Source organism: Myotis myotis, unplaced genomic scaffold (assembly GCF_014108235.1).
Source record: "Myotis myotis isolate mMyoMyo1 unplaced genomic scaffold, mMyoMyo1.p scaffold_m19_p_9, whole genome shotgun sequence".
Lineage (NCBI taxonomy): Eukaryota > Metazoa > Chordata > Mammalia > Chiroptera > Vespertilionidae > Myotis > Myotis myotis.
This window is the reverse complement of record NW_023416401.1, coordinates 59830658-59857918: the sequence shown is the minus strand read 5'-3', so window position 1 is coordinate 59857918 and position 27261 is coordinate 59830658. Positions and strand designations below refer to the sequence as shown.

At 45.3% G+C, this 27261-nt stretch overlaps 1 protein-coding gene and 2 pseudogenes across 1 annotated transcript in view; 2 read left to right on the top strand and 1 right to left on the bottom strand.

The window, feature by feature from the left end:
• The window catches only part of ZNF341 (zinc finger protein 341), a 52961-nt gene that overhangs the window by 14667 nt on the left and 11033 nt on the right, over nt 1-27261 (top strand). Inside the window, exons 5-10 of the mRNA XM_036323136.1 lie at nt 2452-2703; nt 5647-5842; nt 7128-7218; nt 9357-9550; nt 11647-11837; nt 17259-17467. Coding sequence (XP_036179029.1) covers nt 2452-2703; nt 5647-5842; nt 7128-7218; nt 9357-9550; nt 11647-11837; nt 17259-17467 — 1133 coding nt within the window. The remainder of the gene's footprint in view (nt 1-2451; nt 2704-5646; nt 5843-7127; nt 7219-9356; nt 9551-11646; nt 11838-17258; nt 17468-27261) is intronic.
• Nucleotides 10058-10707, top strand: LOC118663478 (annotated as a pseudogene).
• On the bottom strand, nt 11882-14661 carry LOC118663168 (annotated as a pseudogene).

The following is a 27261-nucleotide window of genomic DNA, read 5'->3' as shown; positions in this document are numbered from 1 at the left end:
GGTAGCTGAGGGCGTGGTTGTCGTTTTCAATCGGGAGGGAGTCTCAGATTCTAAGCTCCAGGTCTGGGCGAGTCTCTAGGGATCCAAACTCAAACGGGAGAAGCGGGACTGTCTGGCATTGGTCGGAACGCGAGTGCAGCTTTCTCTCCGAGGTTTGCAGCGGTTGCTGGGACTCTGAGAGGCAGAGCCTCTGGGGACAGGACTGAGAGCAGCCATAACTGCTCCCTCCACCCGCTCTGTTGATCCCATGCGACCTGCCCCGCCCAAGCCCTGCACAGAGCCATTTGCCAGATAGCCTCAGGCAAAGGCTAGATTAGCACCTCTCTAGAGGACAGAAGTTTTCCCACTGCAGACACAGCTGATTCTCACAGCCAGTTGGCCTGGAGGTCAAATCCCCCTAGTATTAACTACAACAATCAAGGCTTAACTACAACAAGACTGCGCACAAAGACCACTAGGGGGTGCACAAAGAAAGCATAAAAAATGCGGAGACAAAGAAACAGGACAAAACTGTCCATGGAGGATATTGAGTTCAGAACCACACTTTTAAGGGCTCTCAAGAACTGTCTAGAAGCCGCCGATAAAGTTATTGAGAGCCTCAAGAAATCTAATGAGACCCTCGATGTTGTGATAAAGAACCAACTAGAAATTAAGCATACACGGACTGAAATAAAGAATACTATACAGACTCCCAACAGCAGACCAGAGGAGCGCAAGAATCAAGTCAAAGATTCGAAATGCAAAGAAGCAAAAAACACCCAACCAGAAAAGCAAAATGAAAAAAGAATTCGAAAATACGAAGATAGTGTAAGGAGCCTCTGGGACAGCTTCAAGCATACCAACATCAGAATTATAGGGGTGCCAGAAGATGAGAGAGAGCAAGATATTGAAAACCTATTTGAAGAAATAATGACAGAAAACTTCCCCCACCTGGTGAAAGAAATAGACTTCCAAGTCCAGGAAGCGCAGAGAACCCCAAACAAAAGGAATCCAAAGAGGACCACACCAAGACACATCATCATTAAAATGCCAAGAGCAAAAGACAAAGAGAGAATCTTAAAAGCAGCAAGAGAAAGAAACTCAGTTACCTACAAGGGAATACCCATACGACTGTCAGCTGATTTCTCAACAGAAACTTTGCAGGCCAGAAGGGAGTGGCAAGAAATATTCAAAGTGATGAATGCCAAGAACCTACAACCAAGATTACTTTATCCAGCAAAGCTATCATTCAGAATTGAAGGTCAGATAAAGAGCTTCACGGATAAGGAAAAGCTAAAGGAGTTCATCACCACCAAACCAGTATTATATGAAATGCTGAAAGGTATCCTTTAAGAAGAGGAAGAAGAAGAAAAAGGTAAAGATACTAATTATGAACAACAAATATGCATCTATCAACAAGTGAATCTAAGAATCCACTGAATAAATAATCTGATGAACAGAATGAACTGGTGATTATAATAGAATCAGGGACATAGAAAGGGAATGGACTCACTATTCTTGGTGGGGAAAGGGGTGTGGGAGATGCGGGAAGAGACTGGACAAAAATTGTGCACCTAGGGATGAGGACAGTGGGGGGGTAAGGGCAGAGGGTGGGGCGGGAACTGGGTGGAGGGGAGCTATGGGGGGAAAAAAGAGGAACAAATGTAATAATCTGAACAATAAAGATTTACTAAAAAAAAAAAAAAGACTCCCAGGATTTAGGATGGTTGTACTCATGGCTGTGGTTTATTACAGCAAAAGGATGCATAGCAGGGTCAGAAGGGAAAAAGGCACATCAGCTGGAGTCTAGAGGAATCCAGGAGTAGGTTTCCAAAGTTCTTCTCCTTGGGGGATGGGGAAGAGGCTGCACAAAGCACACTTACTCCTCCAGCAATGAAGAGCAACAACACATGTGCAGTGTTTCTGCCCAGGGAAGCACACCTAAGACTCTGAGACTCAGGCTTTTACTGGGATTGGTCACAGATGTCCAGCCGTGATGATAAAAACTCTAGACATCCAGATGGTAAGGAAGTGTTCACCATAAATCACATTGTTTGTGCAGACAGTCTAGGTGAGTTGATACAATATGGTCAGTGTCCCCGTTGGGCAAAAGAGCCTTATCAACATAGGGAACCTTCTACAAGGCAGGTTCTCGGATGCCAGTTAAGAGCCAGTCCTACAAGCAAGCCTTTCTAGAGACAGCAACATTAGGCCTGCTGTGTGAACTCATTCGTGCACAAACTGGGCCATTTTTGCTGACTTTCACAAAGGAAAGAAATAGCCGCACCTCGCTGATGGCGCCTCTGAATTCTCCCATAACTTCGTTTCCAAGCCCCCTCTTAGCATTGTCCTCTGAGCTGCCTTGGGAGTGGCCGTTCTTCCCACATAGCTAAGGCAAATGTCTCCTCACGGATAAACAAGACAGCTGGTGTCAAGAGACTATGACGCTTTAATTTTCTCTTCTGATTTCAGAGCAGCCTGAACATGCATTCTGCGCCCAGCTACCTCACCCAGCCTCCACCCCCGCCTCAACCCCCTCCACCACTGCCCCCACCCCCACCCCCTCAACCCCCACCCCCACCACCTCAGAGCCTGGGTCCCCCCGGGCGTTCCAACCCCGGCGGGAATGGCGTGGTGGAGGTGTACAGTGCCACGGCACCCCTGGCTGGAAGTGGAACAGTGGAGATCCAGGCATTGGGAATGCAGGCCTACCCACCCTTGGAGGTGAGCAGAGGTGGGGTTTGGGGTGGAGGGGTAAAAACTGGTCATGGTCATTATGGGTAACCCAGACCTTTCCTAAGCACCAAACGTGTGCCAGACACTGCTGGAGATACCATGGTGGGGGTGGGGGGGTTGCAAAACCAGATCATGTGTACCACATCAGGGGAGAGAGGGACTTTAATCAAACCATCACTGCTGTCAATGTAAAATGCAAACCATGAAAAGGTAGTGTGAAATAGAAGGTGTAGCATAAATACAAACAGCCCTCAGGGAGTGCTCAGAACAGAGAATACCTGTTTGTTGGGGAGATTCCAAAAAATATGTATCTGTTACTTTTTTAAAAAAACTAGCAAGATATATTAGTTAGCTATGGCTCTGTAAGAAATGTCCACAAAGCTTCAGTGGCATATAGGGAAAACCGTTTCTTGTTCTCACATCTATGGTGGTCAGTGTGGCAACTCTGCTGATCTTGGCTGGGCTCCAACTGTGTCTGGGGTTGGCTGGTTGTTGGCTGCTCTAGCATGGCCTGGGGTGGGATGAGTGGGGTAACCCAGCTCTGCTCCACACATCTTTCATTATCCAGCAGGTTAGCCAGGCAGTGGTGGAGATGCAGTAATGCAAGCAGAAGTGCTCAAGGCTTCTTGAGGCTTAGGCTTGTAAGTAACACAGTCTCACTTCTATTGTTCAAAGCAGGTCTAAGGCCAGCTTAGATTTAAGAAATAAGGAAGCTCTGCCAGTGTGGCTCAGCGGCTGTACATTGATCCATGAACCAAGAGGTCACTGGTTCAATTCCCGGTCAGGCACATGCCCTATAGGGGATGTTTCTCTCTCATCCATGTTTCTATCTCTCTATTCCTCTCCCTTTCTCTCTCTCTAAAAATCAATAAAAACGTATTAAAAAATAAATAAGGGAATAGATGCCATCTCTTAATGGGAAAAGCTGCCAAGTCACACTGTAAAGGGCATGGGCGAGGGAGAGGTAAAGAACTGAGGCCATATGCAATCAATACACCATGTAAACCATGCCAGCTCCCTGCTGAAGAGCTCTTCTGGGCTATAAGCAGTCTGCTCTCCAGGTGATAAGAGTTCAGAATCTTCCTAGACGCCAGTGCTAGGGCCATGGTTATGACAAAGAGCCTGCCTGCATTTGAGGCCACATTATCCCAGTCACCTTGGAGTCATTCATCTGACATATATTCCATGTCAGATAGCATCTGTATGTAAGGAGAACCAGATAACCTCCAAGCATGTGATGTTATGAGAGCCTACAAGAGGATTTGCTCTAGTCTGGGACTTTGTTGAATTAAAAAGGAAAAGTTAAGTAAGTGAGATGTTGAGAGGATGGTGGTGGCCTGGTAGGCAGAGGGGCCAGTACAGGGGGAGCTGCCATTTTTTATTTTCCATGGAGAAGAGCGTGGTCTTTGAGGTTGGAGCCTGGGTCTTTGATTTTGCATCCTTAGCACTTAGCAGAGTACCTGGCCTATAGTAGGTATTTGGAATAGGGCTCTCTGAGTTCAGTTTCTTCTCTAAAATGGGAACTCCCCTGGCAGAGCTGTTGGAGATAATGAGAGCTAACCCAGTGGCAGTCACAAAATTGCTCAGGAGTAACTTGAATGATGGGTGAATTCATTCATGTGACAACTATTTATTGAGTGTAGTATTAGCCAGGAAAATAGAAACCACTCTAGGTGTTTCTGGCAGAAGGATTAAATGCAAGAAGTTAGGTGCTTACAAAGTTGATGGAAGGGCTAGAGAAGCAAAAGTCAGGGCTGCATAACTGGTTTTCAGATTCACTGTTGTTGCTTGGTCCAGAGAGCCAGGCACAGCTGCTGCACAGAGGTGAGGGAACTGTAGGGTGCCACTGTGGTTGTCCCAGTTGCCCTGCCGTCCTTGGGGCTGGTTGTCAGGAAGGAGATGGAGAGTTCAGTCAGCTACTGCAAAGCTCCTGACTAAATCCACCTGTCTCTACCTCCCTTCTGCCTTCCACATGTCATGCTTCTTGTGAGCAGAACCTAATCTGTGTTCAGAACTGTGCTGGCAAGGTAGTCTAGGACTGTGGTTCCAAGCTTCCCACAATGCATTAGTGTCATGATGTTAGTTTAGTGTTAACTAAGTTTGAATGGCTCAATTAATTTGCTAATTTCTTGTGGTTTCAATGTCAATTCTTGGTGTGGTGTCCATCAGGGTTACTTAAAAAGTGGAGTAGCAGCCCTAGCTGGTTTGGCTCAGTGGATAGAGCTTCGGCCAGCAGACTGAAGGGTCATGGATTAGATTCTAGTCAAGGTCACATACCTCAGTTGCAGGGAAGCAACCAATTGATGTGTCTCTCACATCAGTGTTTCTCTCTCTGTCTCTCCCCTTCCCTTCCACTCTAAAAATCAATGGGAAAATGTCTTCGGGTGAGGATTAACAAAAAATAAAAAGAAGTAGAGTAGCTGGTAGGGGCCCACTCCTTTCTGACTTCCAGGTTCTTCTGTGCAAGCAAGCTACAATAATAATAATATTGGCAGTAACAATAGGTAAAGTTTATTGAGTACTTACTATATTTTAGGCACTATTCTGAGTTCTCATTAGTTCATTGAATCCACACAACAGCCCAATGAGAGGGGAACTGTGATTAGCCGCATTTTACAGATGTGAGAACTGAGACAGAGAAGTTTAAAGACTTGCCCAAGATCTCTTAGGTTTTGTTTTTCAATCAATGTTAGAGTCAGGATTTGAACCCAAGCAACCTGGCTCCAAAGCTGCCTCTAACCTTCTGACTTCATGAAGTTCAAAGGGGTTTTGTGAGTGACTGGAGTGACTGAGCTAGGTGGGGGCATTAGGATGGTGCTGTAGGTGGGGAGTGGCTGAGATCAGCCAGGGCCACTGTGAGGGTCCTCCAGGCTGGGGTGGTTTTCCCTGTTCCATCCCAGAGCTCTCTCCCTGACTCTGCTGTCCTTCTAGGTGCCAAACCAGTGTGTGGAGGCTCCAGTATACCCCACCCCCCCAGTGTACAGCCCCGGCAAACAGGGATTCAAACCAAAAGGACCCAACCCCACTGCCCCCATGACCAGCACCACTGGGGGCACCGTGGCCACCTTTGACTCCCCACCAACGCTGAAGACCCGACGGGCCAAAGGTGCCAGTGGACTCCCAGAAGGTGGGCTCCCAGCCTGAGCATCTTTCCTCAGCATTGGCCTGTCCACAGGCTGCTTCGTTCTACTCTTCCCTTTTATGATGATTAGGATTAAGTTTGTTTGCATGTAATGAAAAACCCAAAACAAGAGTGACTTCAAAATGATAGAATTTTTTCTCTTGTGCCAAACAAGGCCAGAGGTAGGCAATCAGGAGATCGTGTGCCTGTATGGCCACCAGGGACCCACATATCCTCCACCTCTCTGCTCTGCCACCCCTGGTGTGTGGCTTCTGCTATCAGGGTGCCTCGTTGTGTAAGATGGTTACTAGAGCTCCAATCATTAATTTCATATTCTAGGCAACAAGAAGGAAAAAAGGGGCATCTGCCAGCTTCTAGTAGTTCTCTATGATGCTTTTGCTTACATCTCATTGGTCAGAACTTAGTCACATGAGCATATCGAGCAGCAAAGGAGGCTGGGAAATGTTCCCCTTAGGTAGAGCACCTGTGAGGAAAGAAGAAGGGGAGAATGGATATTAGGCAGGCAGGAAACAATGTCTGCCACTGGTATGGGTTGGAAGCAGAGTCAGAAAATGCTGGCGGGTGAAAAGGGCAGAGAAATTGAGAAATTTTCAGGGCCTTCCAGTCACCTACTTCCACACTGCCTTTCTTTCACAAATATATGTTGAGTTTGGTGTCAGGCACTGGGGATCTAGCATCTTGTTCCAGGATTTCCCTATCCTCAGTTATCATAGTTTAATGGAAAAGACAGGGAATAAATAAGTTATGGGTTACTCTAGGAAGGAGATAAATGGGGTACTATGATTGAGAATAATGCTACTTATCCATCTGGGAATGAGACAGAAACAGCGTTGTGACTATCTGAAGGACAAAGATGCCAGATAAGGGGAATAGCAGGTTCAAAGGTCCTGAGGTGGGATCATGTTTGAGGTCTTTCAAGGTTAGCAGGGAGTCTGCTGTAGCTAGATGGAGAGAATAATGAGGTTGGCAGGAAGCAGAGAATGCAGAGCCCTGTAGGCCACAGCAGAGAAGTCGGATTTTATCCTAAGGCAGAGGGGAGCCTCTGAGGGGTCTGTCCTGCTCACCCAGGCAGAGCAGGACCTAGGCTTTCCTCCCCCGGCATCTGGAGAGACTCACCTGTGCCTCTTCCCCTGCCTGTCCTTGAGTAGATCTCCCAGGGTCTGGGATTTCTGGCCCTAGGCCCCAGGAGTAGAGTGGCTGGAGGCTGCCCTTGGCACCCATAGTTTTATCCCCAGCCTCACCATCTCACTCCTCCCACTTTGTCTTTCAGCTGCAGGGAAGCCAAAGGCTCAGAAACTCAAGTGCTCATACTGTGACAAGTCATTCACCAAAAACTTCGACCTGCAGCAGCACATCCGAAGGTACCCAGGCATGGTGGGGCAGGTGGCTCCCAGGCAGCCCTGGCTGGAAGCAAGGGTCCCTTCCCAGCCTCCTAACCTGGGTGGTGTCCAAGGCCCCATCTGTCCTGTCATGGTTCTCAGAACTTCAGTTCAGGTCAGGATGATTTTCCCTCTTCTCTTCCAGGAGTAATGGGTGGGTCTGTGAAAGCTGCGGGGCCTGCCCACTATGATGGGGAAGGTCCAAATGGGGTGAGGTAGGGGGAGAAGTGGACCTGAACTGATAGGGGCTTTGCAGGCATGAGGGGTGGTCCCCAGTCCTTACCTCTGCAGAAAGGGCTGGCCTCAAGGACTGCCATGCTCTGCGTATACGACTCCGACTGCTCACTCAGGACTAACCACAATACCTCTTGTTCCAAGTACATACAGGGAACCCCTCTGGTCCTCAGGTCTTTCTTCTATGAAGTAGAGTGGTGGACTTGTTCAGTGTTTCTCAGAGTGGGGTAATTGGTACATGAGATGATTGTAGGTGGTTCTTGGACGTGGTTGCGAAAAGTTCTGAAAGACAGTGAAAAAATTATTCTCTTCAATTTCTTTCAGTTCTTGGAGAGTCAAAGGAGAAAGCCTCAATTTGATGCTAGTCTCTCCTAATGCCTCTCACATGCTAGCTCATGTTTTATGAGTAAGAGAAAGAGAGAGAGAGAGAGAGAGACAGAAAATGAATGAGCGCACACGTCACAGATTCCAAACATGGCAGGCAGAATCTTCCCTTTAGAACAGGCTTTCTCTGCCTTGGCACTATTGACATTTTCTATCACATCATTCCTTTCTGTGGAGGTCTGACCTTGCCTGGTAGAATGTTTAGCAGCATTCCTAACCTATAACTATTAAATGCCAGTAGCATTCCTCATTTCTCAGCTGTGACAAACAAAAGTGTCTCCAAATATTGCCAAGTGTTCCCTGGAGGGCAAAATCAATCGCATTTGAGAATCACTGGTCTACACTGGTGCTGTCCAGTAGAACTTTCTCATGGAAATGCCCAAAACGGCGCTGTCTAATAGGGTACCACTAACCATAAATGGCTGTTGAGCACTTGAAATGTGGCTAGTATGATTAAGAAATTGAAATTTTTATTTTAATGAATTTAAATTTAAATAGTCCATGTGGTTTATGTCTACCTTATTGGGCAATGCAGCTCTAGATCGTTTTATAAATTATTGCATTTTGGTTACTTCATATTTATGACAAGTGGTTTTCTGTATACAATAACAAGTGGAAGCTTCATTCTAAAATATTTTAAGTTTTAAAACATAGAATTGGCCCTGGCCAGTATGGCTCAGTTGTTTGAGCATCGTCTTGTGCACCAAAAATTCGCCAGTTCAATTCCTGGTCAGGGCATGCCCAGGTTGCGGGTTCAGACCTTGGTCGGGTGCATACAGGAGGCAACTGATCGATATTTCTCACATCAATGTTTCTCTCTCTCTCTCTTCCCCTTTCTCTAAAATCAGTAAAAACATATTTTTAAAAAACATGTAGAATTTATTTGAAAGAAAATAGTAAATAATGATACAAGTGCTGTGCTGTGATAGCTAGGATATTTCCTCCTTCAAATAACAGAAATCCCTATTTTTATTTATTTATTTATTTTAAATATATTTTATTGATTTTTTACAGAGAGGAAGGGAGAAGGATAGAGAGTTAGAAACATCGATGAGAGAGAAACATCAATCAGCTGCCTCCTGCACACTCCCTACTGGGTATGTGCCTGCAACCAAGGTACATGCCCTTGACCGGAATCGAACCTGGGACCCTTGAGTCCGCAGGCTGACGCTCTATCCATTGAGCCAAACCGGTTAGGGCCAGAAATCCCTATTTAAATGGGCTTAAATTGTTAGGAAATGTTTCATCTCACAGTATAAGATGGTCATGGAGAAAGTTAGCTCCAGGGTGGTTGATTCAGCAGCTCAGTAATGCCACCAAGAGCACAGGGTCTTTCTGTCTCTGGTCTGCCTGCCTCAGCAAGCGGGCTTGTCCTTATGGTGTCAGAATGGTTGCCAGCAACATCTAGATGTTCTGTCTGGGCTTCCTGGTGGCCATGAGCTCCTGGGTTGAGGTCACATCTCCATTCCTACAAGGGTGCTGACAAGCCTTGTTTCCTGCAGCCACACTGGTGAGAAACCCTTCCAGTGCATTGCGTGTGGCCGTGCCTTTGCCCAGAAGTCTAATGTCAAGAAGCACATGCAGACTCACAAGGTGTGGCCTCCAGGGCGCAGTGGTGGCACCATCTCTCGCAACTCTGTGACTGTGCAGGTCATGGCCCTGAACCCCAGCAGGCAGGAGGATGAGGAAAGCACAGGTGGGTTGAAAGGGGGAACCTCACTCTCCCTGTACCTCTCCTCTGCAGCTTCATGGGTTTTGTTTCTGTATGGCTTTGGGCAACCTCCTTGACCTCTTTGGGCTTCAATTTACTTCAGTGATAAAGTGGGGCATAGATGAAAAGAGGGATGACAAATATACGATTTGTGTGGTGTTACTCTAATGCTGTAGCCATGGCAACCATCACTAATCAGTCACCTATCATTTTTGCTGAGTTTGGATACCACCTCAGAATCTATTTTCAATAGATGGCTCTAGAGGCAGTCACTCTCAGTTTATCTGAAATTGAAATCTATTTGGCCTCTATGGGCAGGTGATCTCCGAAGTTCTTTATAGTTTGTAAAATTGTCATCAAAGCCATCACTTGTTTCTGAACTAATGACCTTTTCCTTAATATTGGTTTAATTAGAGTAACACTGTCCAGGATAAATATAATATGAGCAACATATGCCATTTAAAATTTTCTAATAGCTACATAAAAACAATATAAAAAGCCCATCTCCCTGGGCGCTTCGCCATGGCTGCCTTCAGTGGTGCCAGCGAGAGCCTCCCCCATGCTGAGTACTCCCTGCCCTCGACCAAATGGCCTGACGCGGACATCCACCAGGGCCTGGCAAGAAGCTTGATAGCTGTAGCTCTGGGTGTTGCAGCTTTTGCATTTGCAGGTCGCTATGTATTTCAGATCTGGAAACCTCTGGAACAAATAATCACAGAAACTGCAAAGAAGATTTCAACTCCTATCCTTTCATCCTACTATAAAGGAGGATTTGAACAGAAATGAGTAGACAAGAAGCTAGTCTTATTTTGGGTGTAAACCCATCTGCTGGCAAGGCCAGGATTAGAACAGCTCACAGGAGAATCATGATTTTGAATCACCCAGATAAAGGTGGATCTCCGTACTTAGCAACCAAAATAAATGAAGCAAAGGACTTACTGGAAGAAACCACCAAACATTGATTGATGCTCAAGAACTATTCTGAAGGAAAAAAAGGGGGTGCTTACAAAACAAAGTCCCGTGTATTTAATGTAAACCACCACTGACCATCGTAATTCCCATACATGTGCATGTGCTAACTCTAAATAACTTATTCCACTGTTATGTGGTATAATAATAAAAGATTAATAATCTCTTTTAAAAAAACATAAAAAGAAGGTGACATTAATGTTAATCATATGGTTTATCCTAATATATTAATATTGTCATTTTAGCATGTAATATAAAGAAATTATTAATGAGATATTTTATATTCTTTTTTTATGCTAAGTTTCCAAAATCCATTTGCATTTATCGGCACATCTGGATTTGGACAAGCCAAATTTTGAGTTCTCAGTTGCCACATGTGGCTCTTTGCCACTGTACTGGAAAATGTAAGGCTGGGGCTTTCCTGTGCAGCCCCATAGGTGAGCAACACCTGCCACATGCCAGCCAATGAAGGGGTGTGTTGCTGTGCAAAAAACACATGGCCACTTTATAGCATCTCCCTGTTGGATCCAGCCCTGCTGTGTATTTAGCCATTCTATGTGTGCACTTTGAGTCTTTGTGAGTTCCTTGGAGAAGAAACCATTTTTTCTATTTCTTTTAAACTCCTAAATTGCCTAGCACCAAGGGTTCAGTCATTTAGCAAACATTTATGGAGGCCTACTCTGTGCCAGGCCCCTGTCCTCAGAGAATGTGAGGGAAGGGCAACCAAACAAATGAGTGTAATTAGAACAAGGAGCTGGGGAGGCATGATGAGTACAGCTAGGAGCTGTGTTCAGGATTTTTAACAACCATGGAGAGAGGTCTTGAGTGTCCGAGGGGGAGGTCAGGGATGGGAGACTTGAGGCAATAGCTATTCATCAATTGGAATGTACGTATTTTAGTATTTTAGCACCAGGAAGTGTGGTATCAGTGCACACCAACTGTATGTGAGTGCAGGGCCTTGAGAGCAGTGTCCAACACCAAGCACGTGGTGGGTGCGGGGTGTACGCAGTGGAGCGCGGAGGAGATGTTCCATGATCCTTCCTGAGTGGTCTCTGTGTCCTGGTGCTTCCTCTGCCCTTCTCAGCGACTTCTCTTCCTGGCTTTCTCCATAGGGTTGGGCCAGACACTGTCGAGTGCCCCACAGCCCCAGGCCTTGCCCACAGCAGGTGAGGATGAAGGGGAGAAGCTGGAGGGCAAGCAGGTGGTCCTCATTGATAGCTCCTACCTATGTCAGTTCTGCCCCAGCAAGTTCAGCACTTACTTCCAGCTCAAGTCCCACATGACCCAGCATAAGAATGAGCAGGTAGGTGGGGAGTGGGCAGCGGGGGGGTTGGGGGTACTTCCATCCTAGTCATGAGCCTTGGCTGATGCTGGGGTCTTGAACATGGCCTAGAAAGGGGCCGGGGGTGGGCCTCATTTAGTCTGAGCTACTGTCTAACCCAGCCGTGGGCAAACTACGGCCTGCGGGCCGGATCCCGCCCGTTTGAAATGAATAAAACTAAAAAAAGAAAAGACCGTACCCTTTTATGTAATGATGTTTACTTTGAATTTATATTAGTTCACACAAACACTCCATCCATGCTTTTGTTCCGGCCCTCCGGTCCAGTTTAAGAACCCATTGTGGCCCTCGAGTCAAAAAGTTTGCCCACCCCTGGGACTCTAACCATTCAGGATGGGGCCAAACTTTCCCCTGTATTCTGCCTTGTTGGGGCCAACTTACTGGGCCATTATGGTGCTGAGGGAGGAAGCCCACCTCTCAAGGGTCATATAATGAAGGAATCAGAGAGAGGAAACATTCTTAATACCCTGAAAAAATCAAATGTCTGTGGGGATTTAGGACTACAGTCTTTTTTCCCTTTTAATTGAGATATAATTCACATACCATAAAATTCACCCTTTGAAAAGTGTACAGTTCAGTGGTTTTTAATATATTCATAGGTTGTACAGCCATCAACACTAATTCCAGAATATTTTCATCACCTCAAACAGAAACCCTGTACCCATTAGCAATCACCCTCTGCCCCCAGTCCCTGGTAATCACTCATCTCGTTTCTGTCTCTATGGATTTGCCTGTACTGGACATTTAATATAAATGGAATCGTATAGTATGTGGCCTTTTGAGATACTGTTTTTAAGGCTTATCCATGTTGTAGCATGTACCAGTACTTTATTTCTCTTTAAGGTAGAATAAATATACCAGACTGGTCGTTACAGCGTTCCATTCACTGGCTTTTTATATATAGAGATATGTTTTCAGTTCGCTTGGGTATAAGCCTAGAAGTGAAATTGCTGGGTTACTTGATAATTCTATTCTAGTGTTTTGTTTTGTTTTCATATGTTTTTATTTATTTCAGAGAAAGGAAGGGAGAGGGAGAGAGAGTCATTGATTGGTTGCCTCCTACATGCCCCCTACTGGGGATCAAGCCCGCAACCTGGGCATGTGCCTTGACCAGGGATCGAACTGTGTCCTCGGTTCATAAGTCAGCTACTGAGCCACGTTGCTGGGCAGTACAGAACAATTTTATCCTACAGAGCTCTCCCTTGTGTTGCCCCTTATTAGACATCCTTCTCCTCCCCAACGTACTTAGCCTCCAGAAGCCACTGATCAGTTCTCTATCTCTCTATAAGTTTGTCAGTTTGAGAATGTTGTATAAATAGAGTCATCCAGTATGTGACCTTTTGAGATTGGCTTTTTTTGACTCAGCATAAATTCTCTTGAGAATTGTGCTATTTTTTTAACCTAATTTTACATTTGAGTATTTTCTCATATCACCATTATTTTTTTGAAGGACAATTTTTATTACTTTTATGTACAGAAAACCCAACAGTGTACACATAGCCAGTTTGGTGGCCAGTGTTTTTAGCCTTTGCCATTTCCAGCTTAGCAATGGTCGCCTCTGACTTGGACCCAGGATGTTGCCTCCCCAAGTAGTGGGTCTCAGCATATCTGTTGTAATTAGAACAGATAGCTCCCACCATCTTAGCCAGAGCTCCTTTTTCTTCCAAGTTAACCTGTGTGAAGGCAACAGTGATGCCGGTCGTCCTGTGGACGAGACACCCAGCCTGGCCTTCCCCTTGCTCATGCAGTAGGGAACCCCCATCTGCCAGCACAGGCAGGGCAGGAAGACCACCAGCTGGATGGGATCCACATTGTGTGTAGTCACTACCAGCCGAGTCTTCTTGTTCTCTCACTGCAAGGTGGTGACAGTGTTAACCCCTGCTCAAAGGACAGGTGGCCTCTTGGTGGGGACATCCCCTTTGCCGGCAGCTTTTTTCTCAGCCTGAGCCACCATTCTCTGCTTCTTCTCTTGCTTTGTCTCTGGTCTGTACTTGTGGGCCAGCTTCAGCAGCTGCGTAGCTGTTTGGTGATCCAAGGCCTGAGTGAACTGGTTAATGGCACGTTCAGACACCTATAGAGAATAGCCCTTTGCTGCTGTAGCCGAATGTAGGTAGTGGGGCCATTTGACAAAGCAGGTGAGGTCCCTTTTGGGTTTGATGTCCTGTCCAATGCCAGAATTCCTGGACCTTTTCTCAAACAGGGGATTTACCTTCTTGGCCTCCTGCTTCTTCATGACAGCAGGGGCGGAGCCACCTTCTTCCCCTTGGCCTTCTTCCCCTTGGCCTTCTTTTCTTTCTGCACTTTGGGCTACAGGAAAAGAAAGAAAGAAAAGGAAATTGTGGAAAATACGTAGCTCACATCACTATTTTTAAACACATGAATTTAATGGCTACATTTTAAAAATTCTATAGTTAAACTATTACTTCCAGAATTTTGCTATTATAAACAAAACCATGGTGGGATCATTGTAATCAAATATTTGTTCACATCTCTGATTTTTTTCTCTTATGATAGATTCCTAGCGGGGGTAGGGGTTGATGGAAGTTAGTTAGGGTATCTTTGGTGACAAATCACAAAAAAACTTTGATTCAAACTGGCTTAAACAATTAGGAAGTTTGTCATCTCATTTAACAAGAAAACCCAAAGTACAGCAGTTCCAGGCCTGAAACAGTCAGTTGACTGAACCCAGCATCAAGGACCCTGTGTTTTTCAGCTCATCTCCACCAGCTCTACCATGTGGCCTTGTTCTCTACTGATGGCTCACCTGTGGTCCTGGGATAGTGGCCATTCTTTCTAGGTCCAGTTACAGTCTTACCTATGAGCAAAAAGGGGCTATCTTTTTCTGTGTCCTTTAAAAAAGTGTTTTTATTGATTTCAGAGAAAGGGAAAGAGATGTAGAAACATCATTGATGAGAAAGAATCATTGATTGGCTGCCTTCTGCACACCCCCCACTGGGAATCAAGCCTGCAACCCAGGCATGTGCCCTGACTGGGAATCGAATTTTGACCTCCTGGTTTATAGGTCAATGCTCCACCACTGAGCCTCGCCTGCCAGGCTTTTCTGTGCTTTTTTAGAAGCAAGGAAACCTTTCCTGGAAGATCTCTTGTTGGTCAGAGTAAGTGCATGTGCTCTGTCATTTAGGAATGCATTATTCTGCTGCAAATAATAGAAAACTGGCTTACTACTCAGGGTTTTATTTCTCTCACATCAGAAGAAGTTCTTAAGTAGGCGGTGTTGGGCTTGTATGGCAGATCAGATATGTCATCATGGACGCAGGCTTTTTCTGGCTTTCTGTTCTGCTGTCCTTAGCATGTGGCTTTCATTCTCAAGATTGCAGGATAGCTGCTATGATATATCTCCAGCCATCACATTTGTATTCCAGTCAGGACAAATGCAAAAGGCAGAGGGGATTTTCCTAGGAAGCTTTTTGCCTTTTTGTTCTGGAAATGATGCCTTTCCTAAAGACTACTACATATCATTGGTAAGAAAGGAGTCATATGGCTGACACTAGATCAGGGGTGGGCAAACTTTTTGACTCGAGGGCCACAATGGGTTCTTAAACTGGACCGGAGGGCCGGAACAAAAGCATGGATGGAGTGTTTGTGTGAACTAATATAAATTCAAAGTAAACATCATTACATAAAAGGGTATGGTCTTTTTTTTTTTTTTAGTTTTATTCATTTCAAACGGGCCGGATCCGGCCCGCGGGCCGTAGTTTGCCCATGGCTGCACTAGATGCAAGGGAGACAGGGATATGGAATCAAATTGTTTTTGTTTTTTAAGAGAGAGGAAGGGGGCCCTACCTGGTTTGGCTCAGTGGATAGAGTGTTGGCCTGGGCACTGAAGGGTCCCAGGTTCAATTCTGGTCAAGGACACATGCCTGGGTTTCAGGCTCGATCCCCAGTAGCAGGTGTGCAGGAAGCAGCTGATGAATGATTCTCTCATCATTGATGTTTCTATCTCTCTCTCCCTCTCTGAAATCAATAAAAATATATTTAAAAAAGAGAGAGGAAGGGGGAAAGAGAGAGAAACATTGGTTGGTTGCCTCCCACATGTGTCCCAATCTGGGATCGAATCCACAACCTGGATATGTGCCCTGACTGGGAATCTAACTCACCAACTTTTGGTGTACACAGGATGACACTCTAGCCAACTGAGCCGCACCAGCCTTTAACTGAGCATGTTACCACCCTGAGAAAATCATGGTTCACTTTGTTAGGAAGAAGGAGCTTGTGTGCCTGGCCGGTGTGGTTCAGTGGTTGAAGGTTGACCCATGAACCAGGAGGCCATGGTTCGATTCTCGATCAGGTTGCTGGCTGATCCCTGGTAGGGAACATGTGAGAGGTAGCCAATCAGTTATTCTCTCTCATCATTGATGTTTTTCTATTCCTCTCTCTCTTTCTCTTCCTTTCTCTGAAATCAATAAAAACATATTTTTTAAAAAATTAAAAGAAAAACAAAAGCTTGTGGAATTGTATAGGCAACCAGGAGTGTGTACCACTTGTCAAAGTATAATTTTCAAAATGTTAAAAACATGATTCTCATGTAAATAACATAATGAATATGAGTCAGAATTTTATGTAACTCATTAATGAGGGAACTGGAAGGATGAGAAAGTTCAAAAGAAGATATGAGACACTAATATTTATACCTATATAGCACTATCAGGGGAAAAAGGAATACTGAAATGAGATTGCTAAGTTAGTATCTTAGAAATCTACACCTGAAACCTATATGATCCTATTAACCACTATCACCCCAATTTAATTTTTTTAAAAAGGATTGCTAAGATAGATACAAATCTGGTTAATGTCCTACAGGGTAACAAAACCTATAAGGTTTGGGGTTATCCTTTCTACCTGACAGAAGTCATTTATATCAGATCAGTTTTGTAAAAGTTAATATTTAGTTTTAGAGTCTGGATTCTAATCAGTGGTAAATAGTCAAAACAATGCACATTCCCCCAGAGATGACCCCAGGTAGGCTTGCTAGATAGCAGTTCTCAAAGTGAGGTCTCTGGACCAGCATCACCTGGGTACTTGTTAGGATGCGCATGTTCAGGCCACCAGACCTACCCAATCAGATACGCTGGGGGTGGCGCCCAGCAATCTGTCACTGTCATATGCGCTCAAGTTGGGGAGCCACTACTCCGGTATGAGATTGGAAGGCCACAATGTCATCTTTTTACTGTATTTCCAGAGCCTGAGGAAAGGGTAGTGTGGTCATTATGACCGGCTGAGAGGAGAGGACCCTCCAATCAAAGTAAAAGCAGGGAAGTAGGGCCATTCACCAGCAGTGTTCCAGGTGGATGCCACAGGGCAGGGGGCAGCAGTGAAGGCAGCTCTCCTGCCTCCCCTTTAACCTGCTCCATGTCTACCATCAAGGTGTACAAGTGTGTGGTCAAAAGCTGCGCCCAGACGTTTCCGAAGCTCGACACTTTTCTGGAGCACATCAAGAGCCACCAGGAGGAGCTGAGCTACCGCTGCCACCTCTGCAGCAAGGACTTTCCCTCACTGTATGACCTGGGTGTGCACCAGTACTCCCACAGCCTCCTGCCGCAGCACAGCCCCAAGAAGGACAGCACGGTCTACAAGTACGTGTCTTCCACTTCCTCTCCCACAGGACTGTCAGACACCTCAGAGGGGAAACTGAGTCTCTGGGCTGGCAGAGTGGGTTCTGAGCCTTAGCACTGGTGGGGAAAAGATGCTGGCCCTCCTCATAGCATTCTTTAACTTGGCAGATATTCATCCTTAAAAAAGGAGGGGGGGGGGGACCAGTCTTTCCTTGTTACAGTATAAAAAAAATTTTTATTTTTTTATACTAAAGATATTATGAAAATATTATTTTGTCTGATAATCTACAGAACTTAGGTTACAGTGGGAATGGTACACGGATTCTTAGAATGAAAAAACAAATTAACAAGCACATTTGAAAGCAAAAATCATAAAAATAAGATTCTATTTTTTTTATAAATATGTAAAATTTAAGTTAAAGTTGAAGCTCTATGCTGATTCTTAGAATGAACAAGGAATGCTTCAAGTGTAGATTTGATTTGGGGTTATTTTTCTGACTGTCCTTTATGTCACCTTAGTTTTCTGTTACAGTCATAAAGAGGGTCCCTTTGGCAGAAATGATGGAAGGCTCCCTCAGTCTTGCCACACGCTTTTAATCCTTAGATCCTCAAATCATTCTCTTAGGAGCTATCATTCCTTGATCAGCCTTTGAGTTTCTCTTCCTCAATTGTTTTCTGGCTTCTCCTCTAGACTCTCCTTTGTTGGTGGGGTTATTTGCAGATATCCATTAGCTCTTTTCTAATTGTGAAATACTGCGTTTTTGCCCTGCAGTTATTTTGCTATGCATTTGCCCTGTGTTGCTGTCTAACAATGCTCAGCAAATATGTGGGGATAGATCTTAGTGAAAACAAGGACTTGTTTGAGGACTCCTTCTAGTCGTTGGTGAATATTTTCATGTTAAATGACTTTTGCTTCTTTGTACAAAATTGTACCTGCAAGGGGCTGCCCAGTTTTGCTCAGTGGTTAGAGTGTTGGCCCAAGGACCAAAGAGTCGTGGGTTCGATTCCCAGTCAAGGGCATGTACCTTGATTGAAGGTTCCCCAGCCCTGGTAGGGGCACATGCGGGAGGCAACCAATCAATGTATCTCTCTCACATCAATGGTTCTTTCTTTCAGAGTCTCTCTCCCTCTTCCACTCTCTCTAGAAATCAGTGGAACTTCAGGGACTTGGCTGATGACCTCTGTTAGGGGGCCCTACTGTAATTCCTGGGTGAACTTCTGAGGTTCAGAGACAAGTAAATATAGACCTTGAGTTTAGAATGTATGTGCTGCTTAGGGAGACAAATATATAAATATTTTTACCATATATTGTGATAAAATGCTGTTTTATATATATAAAGTAGAAGCCCGGTACACGAACTCATGCACGAGTGGGGTCCAGCTGGCTGCCCCAGCTCAGGGCAATGGGCCGGGTGGGTGCGGGGAGGAGAAGGGGCCTCAGGTGGTTGGCCTGCCTCACCCCCAGGGGGGATGAACCCCTTTAGCTTTTTCTTGTCTGTGAAGCTCTTTATCTGGCCTTCAATTCTAAATGAGCTTTGCTGGGTAGAGAAGGGTGTGGCAAGAAATATTCAAAGTGATGAAGAGCAAGGACCTGCAGGCAGTGTGACCTTCCTTTTGAAAGGACGCGGCTGCTCTGGGGCCGAGGGTTCGATCAGTCTCATGAAACCCTGGTCAGTCTTTGCATCTGACAAGTGTAATCACTGAGGCCTATTTGAGAGTCGCCAAGGCTGGGAGCATGATCTCAGAGCAGTTACCACATTCCTGAAGGGATGTTATGGGTCCTCTCGCCTCAAAAAGCCTGTGTGTCTGTGTACACCAACAGGGTTGCTTTAACATTGAAGCCTCCATCCGCAAGCCCACCTGCCTCCAGGAGCTGGTGGAAGGTTGAAAGTGGCTGCGTAGATGAGGCCGGTGCCAGGCCACCTGCCAGGTATCAGCGGCTCACCTGTCTGAGCCCCAGGGAGGGGATGGGGGGGGCTCTGACATCACCACTGTGCGGAGGATTTGACCGCATGGGCAGCGGCAGCCTTTGCAGCCTCCTCGGCCAAGAGCACGCCTTGGATCTGGGTTCTCACGCAGCTGGACAGAGTCCTGTTTAGAAACGGGTGGTTCTTGCATTATTTGTGCTATTACGGACAAAGAGGGTTTTAGATTCTGGTACGTAAATATGTTTCCTGCTTATCCACAAGGGCAGGAGGCCGAGCACGGCCACAGGCACAGCCATAGTTCTTCACTCCTTCACGGGCCTCCATCCAAGGGCGGCGAGGCAGGCGCTTCACACACAGAGGGGGCCAGGGAGCAGGGTCTGTCTGGCAGCAAATGCAGAACACAGCCATCCGCGGCCCTGCTTTTCCCAGACCTTCTGTCTTAGTCCGGATCTTCCCGCTCTGGGTCCGTAGTGGATTGAGACGTCTGCGGGACATGATGTTGATCACATGCTGTTTCTCCGTGTGGGTGGTCAGCACGGGGTTCCTGAATCAGCCTGCCTTCGGCATTGTGGTGGTGGTGGGGTGACAGCATAAAGGTGGGAACACACCCCGTGTGGACTCCTCACTGAGCACCTTCTGTATACCTACCTGGCTGGCTTCTCCCCTCAGAAGGGTGCTGACAGCTCAGTCGTATGCTCCCTGTGTCCCTGACCAGCAGGTGCGGAGGTTGGGGGGCGGGGGGGCATTTGGGGGCTGGGCAGTTGGCTGCCACAGTGCGGGTCATAGCCACCGGTTGTTCCGGTTGTTCTGCTGTAATGGTCGCTGGGCATAGATATAGGTATAGATATAGATATAGATATAGATATAGATATAGATATAGATATATAGATATAGATATATAAATAAAATCTGATATAGAAATACCACAGTGGGAGGTAGGGAAGGTATCCAAAGCAATGGTATCTGAACTGGGTTTTGAAGGATGAGTAGGAGTTTGCCAGGTTGGCAGTGGCTCGGGTGGAGTGCATTCCTAGCAGGAAGATGAACAAGTGTAGAGATATGAAAAAATTAGCAAGTGGTTTGGTATGACTGTTGCATAGAGTACAAGTGGAAGGTGATATTTACATGAAGGCTGGGGAAGGAAGTGGTGCCAGGGCCTGGGAGCCTTATAGAAATCACGAGATTTGAGAAGTTGGCAGGGGGACTGTGACTCATGAAATGGGGTATAGAGCAGCTGGCCCTGCGGGAGATTGGGAAATGGAGCCAGAGAGACAGGAAAGCCAGATGAGGCTTTTACCAGCCAAGGGGATGGAAATTTGTAATCGGAGGACATTTGCTTTTGCTCTTCCTGACTGTGGCTTATCTATAAATTCCTTTGGCTATGTGGCCCTCTGGACTGAGATGCCAAGTACAAGGAAGGGAGCACCTACTATGTGCTGAGCGCTGACTCTGTGATATTGATCCCTACAATCCTGGGGGGTAGGTTGTGTTAGTCAGCTCAGGCTGCTATAACAAAATACTATAGACATATGAGAGAGGGGGTGGGTGCCTTATCTCTCTGGTCTTTTTTTATAAGGGCGCTAATCTCATCATGAGGACCCCACACTCATGATGTCATCTAATCTTTAACCACCTCCCAAAGGCCCATCTCCAGATACCATTACATTAAGGGCCAGGGCTTCAACATATGAATTTTGGAGGCACACAGTTCGGTCCATAATGGTATCCTCCCCATTTTGAGCATGAGGACACTGAGACTCAGATAGGAGAAGTGACCTGCCCACAACATCAGCAGGGATTCAAACCTTGTCCTGGACCCTGGAAGCTTCATAGCTCTGGTCTGGGAGTTTGCAGGCTGAGGGTTGAGCTCAATGCTGATGGCCCCGTGTCTGTAGTCAATCACTTCTATTGTGTTGGAGCTGATGGCTCAAAAGTAAGAGTAGGTGCAGGGAGGCAGGCCACTGTCTGGATGGCCTAAGGGTGAAATGGTGTCATGGTACTGACAAGGGCTGTGGAGCCACCTGCTTGTGCTCACATCTCAGCTTACTACAAACCCGATGGAAGTCCTTGGCAAGGCATTCAACCACTCTAAGCCCCAGTCTTCTCATCTGTGAAATGAGGATGCGATAGTGCCTACCCTATTGGATTATTTATTAGGATCAAGTAAGATGAGTATGAGGCGCTTAAACATGGTGCCTGCAACATAATAGGTGCTCAATAAATATTATTGCTGTAATTTTTTATTTGTTTAATTTAGATATAGGTTTGGTTACTTGCAATAGAGACAAAAATAACAGTGGCTTAAACAAGGTGAGAGTTTATTTCTCTCTCATGGTAACGTTTGAGCAGGTGTGGTGGCGTCATTCCATTTTCAGGGGCCCAGGCCCCATCGGTCTGGCTGCTCTGCTTTGGGCCACATTACCTTGGCCTGCTTATGGTGCCTGCCCAAACCCCTCAAGTAAAATTCATGCTATATATTTACTTTTTCCTCTTAAAAATAAGATTTACTGAGTTAGCCTGGAGGTCAAATCACCCCCGGTATTGCCGACCGACAACAATCAAGGCTTAACTACAACAAGACTGCGCACAAAGACCACTAGGGGGTGCACCAAGAAAAGATAAAAAAATGCGGAGACAAAGAAACAGGACGCAAATGTCAGAAATGGAAGATATAGAGCTCAAAACCACACTTTTAAGGTCTCTCAAGAACTGTCTAGAAGCTGCCGATAAACTTAGTAAGGCCCTCGAAAAGACTGGTGAGACCGCCGATAAATGTAGTGAGATCCTCAAGAAATCTAATGAGACCCTCGATATTGTGATAAAGAACCAACTAGAAATTAAGCATACACAGACTGAAATAAAGAATATTGTACAGACACCCAACAGCAGACCATAGGAGCGCAAGAATCAAGTCAAAGATTCGAAATGCGAAGAAGCAAAAAACACCCAACTGGAAAAGCAAAATGAAATAAGAATCCGAAGATAGTGTAAGGAGCCTCTGGGACAGCTTCAAGCGTACCAACATCAGAATTATAGGGGTGCCAGAAGATGAGAGAGAGCAAGATTTTGAAAACCTATTTGAAGAAATAATGACAGAAAACTTCCCATACCTGGTGAAAGAAATAGACTTACAAGTCCAGGAAGCGCAGAGAACCCCAAACAAAAGGAATCCAAAGAGGACTACACCAAGTCACATCATAATTAAAATGCCAAGAGCAAAAGACAAAGAGAGAATCTTAAAAGCAGCAAGAGAAAGAAACTCAGTTACCTACACGGGAATACCCATACGACTGTCAGCTGATTTCTCAACAGAAACTTTGCAGGCCAGAAGGGAATGGCAAGAAATATTCAAAGTGATGAATACCAAGAACCTACAACCAAGATTACTTTATCCAGCAAAGCTATCATTCAGAACTGAAGGTCAGATAAAGAGCTTCACAGATAAGGAAAAGCTAAAGGAGTTCATCACCACCAAACCAGGATTATATGAAATGCTGAAAGGTATCCTTTAAGAAGAGGAAGAAGAAGAAAAAGGTAAAGATACAAATTATGAACAACAAACATGCATCTATCAACAAGTGAATCTAAGAATCAAGTGAACAAATAATCTGGTGATCATAATAGAATCAGGGACATAGAAAGGGAATGGACTGACTATTGTTGGGGGGGAAAGGGGTGTGGGAGATGCGGGAAGAGACTGAACAAAAATCGTGCACCTATGGATGAGGACAGTGGGTGGGAGTGAGGGCGGAGGGTGGGGCGGGAACTGGGAGGAGGGGAGTTATGGGGGGGAAAAAGAGGAACAAATGTAATAATCTGAACAATAAAGATTTAATTAAAAAAAAGGAAAAGAAAAATAAGATTTACTGATTTCTTTTCTAATTATAAAATTCATGTTCAATGCAGAGAAAAAGATCTTTTAAAAACCCACACAGAAACAAAAAATAAAACCCTGTCACACAAGATAACCCTTATTAACCTCTTGGTACATGCCTTTTGGTATATATCTGTAACAAGCATGTCTATAGGTATGGATATAGATATAATATCACAGCTATGTTTAAGTCAGTCATCCCAAACACAGTCACCAAATTTGATATAAATGTATCACACCATCTTCCTATTGCACAACTTCTCACAGACAGACTAAAACTTAAGAGGATCTCTCTGGACCAACTGGCGTGGCTCAGTGGTTGAGCATAGACTTATGAACCAGGAAATCATGGTTTGATTCCGATCAGGGCACGTGCCTAGGTTTCGGGCTTGATCCCCAGTGGGGGGTGTGCAGGAGATAACCAATTAACAATTCTCTCACATCATTGATGTTTCTCTCTCTCCCTATCCCTTCTTTCTCTGAAAAAAAAATTACAAACAAACAAATAAATATAAAAATAAAAACTACAAAAAATCGTAGAGGAATTTCCCTTCCACCTTGACCCACCCCATCCCACATACGGTCGCTTTCAGGAAGTGTCCTTTTTCAACTTATTTTGACATAATTTCAGACTTCCAGAGAAATTATAAGACTAGTGCAAAGAATTCCCACAGATACTCTTCACCCAGACTTCCCAGATGTTCTTTTTATGACATTTGCTTTATCCTATTCTGAGCCATTTGAGAACAATTTGCCAACATGATACTCCCTTACCCTTTCTTTGTAGCGTGTATTTTCTAAAAACAAGGGTAACCTCTTATATAGACATGGTGTAGTTATCAATTAGGAAGTTAAATCAATACACTTCTGTTATCTAATCTACAGACCTCACTCAAAAATTTCCAGTTGTCCCAATGCATCCTTTATAGACAAAGAAAAAGAAAAGAAGTTTTTCTGGCGCAGGATCCAATCCAGGACCACACACATTTAATTCAGTTGTCATCTCTCTCTTTTTTAAAATAACTTTTTACTTATTGATTTTAGAGAGAGAGAAAGAAAGAGAGAGAAGGAGGGAGAGAAATATCAGTTTGTTGTTCCACTTATTTATGCATTCATTGGTTGATTATTGTATGTGCCCTGACCAGGGATTGAACCTGCAATCTTGGCATATTGGAACTATACTTTAACCAACTGAGCAACCTGGCCAGGACAGTTGTCATGTCTCTTTACTTTCCAAGTCTTCAGTCTGTCTTTGTCTTTCATGACCTTGATATTTTTTTATATGTTTTTGAAATATATATATATATGTTTTTATGGTTTGTTGTTTTTTTAAAATATATTTCATTGATTTTTCACAGAGAGGAAGGTGGAGGGACAGAGAGTTAGAAACATCGATGAGAGAGAAACATCCATCAGCTGCCTCCTGCACACCCCCTACTGGGGATGTGCCCGCAACCAAGGTACATGCCCTGGGACCTTTCAGTCCACAGGCCGACGCTCTATCCACTGAGCCAAACCGGTTACGGCAGTTTTTATGGTTTTTAGAGAGAGGAAGGGAGAGGGATAGAGAGATAGAAACATCAATTAGAGAGAAACATCATTGATGGGCTGCCTCCCGCATGCCCCCTACTGGGGGTTGAGCCCACAACCTGGGCATGTGCCCTGACTGGGAATTGAACTGTGACTTCATGTTTCGTAGTTCAGCATTCAACCACTGGCTGGGTGATGACCTTGATATTTCTAAAGCGTGTAGGCCAGTTATTTTGTAGAATGTCCTTAGTTTAGATTTGTCTAGATCCAAATTCGTACTTTTGGCAGAAATATCACAAGGTGATGCTGTGTCCTTCTCAATGCGTTATATCAGGAGGTACATGATGTTGGTTTACCCCATTGCTGGGGATGTTACCTTGGATGACTTAATTGGGGTGGTTTTTCTTTCAGGGAGTTTTAAGTTTAGGGGTTATTGCTAAACTATTTCCCACACAAACCTGTGTCTCCTCACTGCTGGAGCTGCTGCAGTTCTTAACCTCTTCCTCACACCAGCTTGTGAGCTTTCTGCCCTCCTGGTAGCTCTCTTCCCACCCCCGCCCCCTCCTCTTTCTTTCTTGCTGTGGAAGCATTTCATTGTGTGGTTTGAGGGGGGTCCCCTGCGCCCTCCACAGGTGCACCTGCCTGCTGCTTTCCCATGGTGGCCCTGGCATATAGTTGGCAGGGCCCTTGTTTTTGTTTTTGGCTTGAATTGCCTACTTACCTTTGGCATTCCTCGCTGGTACGGCATCGTAATTGGTTTTATTTGCTGGAAAATGTTTTCTTGGTGGGGAGACAATGGGATCTTCCTCAGGTTTGTGGCCTGAAGCTGCTATTTTTAAGGCATGTCAGCCACAGTGATACTAAGACTGTTTACACTAAAGACATGTCTATCTATAGTGCTTTGCGGTTTATGAACTATTTAGCACAGTTGTGTCCTTTGACTCTCATGACAATCTTAAAAATGAGCAAGGGGCATGTCCATTTGGGATTCCCACCCCATTTTATGGATGAGGAAACTGAGGGTCAGAGATGGGGAAGAACCAGGCCGGGATCATTGTCTTTCTGACTCTAATATAACAGGTTGTTACTGCTCAGAGCAGTTTGTGAAAAGGACAGATATGGTTCCTGTCTTGAGAGCCCATTTACTGGTGGAGGAGATAGATAATAATCAAGTAAGCAAACAAATAAAATAATTCTAGGTAATGAGTGCTGAGAAGAAGATAAACCTGGGTAACATAGAAAGAGTTGGGGGTGGACAGAGGGAGAAACTTAAGACAGGGTGGTCAGGGAGGGCCTCTCTGAGGAGCTGAGACACGAAGGATGAGAAGATGCTGCCTAGGGGAAAACTTGGGGAAGAGTGTTCCCGATGCTAGAAACAGCAAGTACAAAGGCCCTCAAGTGGAATCAGACTTGGTGTGTTTGAGGTACATTAAGGAGGCCAGAGTAGCTGGAGCAGAGTGAGTGAGCTGGGCAGTGAAGAAAGATGAAGTTTGGGAGTAGCAGTAGATCAGGCCAGTAGGGCCTTTAGACTGAGGTGGGGATTTTTAAAAATATATATTTTTATTGATTTCAGAGAGGAAGGGAGAGGAAGAGAGAGAGATAGAAACATCAATGATGAGAGGGAATCATTGGTTGGCTGCCTCCTGCATGCCCCCTACTGGGGATCGAGCCCACAACCCGGGCATGTGCCCTTGACTGGAATCGAACCCAGGACTCTTGAGTCCACAGGCCGACGCTCTATACACTGAGCCAAACCAGCTAGGGCTAAGGTGGGGACTTTTAAGCAAGGGTGTGACATGATCTGATTTTTATTTTATTTTTTTTAATATATTTTATTGGTTTTTTACAGGAAGGAAGGAGAGGGATAGGGAGTTAGAAACATTGATGAGAGAGAAACATCGATCAGCTGCCTCCTGCACACCCCCTACTGGGGATGTGCGAGCAACCAAGGTACATGCCCTTGATTGGAACCGAACCCGGGACCCCTCAGTCCACAGGTCGACGCTCTATCCACTGAGTCAAACCGGTTAGGCTGATTTTGATTTTTAAAGGCACTTCTGGCTCCCCTATGGGTAATGGGCAGGGGTGGGCAAACTTTTTGACTCGAGGGCCACAATGGGTTCTTAAACTGGACCGAGGGCCGGAACAAAAGCATGGATGGAGTGTTTGTGTGAACTAATATAAATTCAAAGTAAACATTACATAAAAGGGTACGGTCTTTTTTTTTTTTTTTTTTTAGTTTTATTCATTTCAAGCGGGCCGTAGTTTGCCCATGGCTGTTATAGAGGGTAGGGTAGGGCAGCGGGGGGGTGGGGTGGGGGGGGGCGCAGTGAGGGGGCTACTGCACATGTCCCAGTGAGAGAGAATGACAGCTTGGACTAGGATGGAGACAGTGGCTAACGAGAAGAGTACGCTGATTTGAGAATGGATTAAATGCAGGATTTTGCCTCCTAATGTTGGCCCTGGGGGAGTGGAGAAGCTGA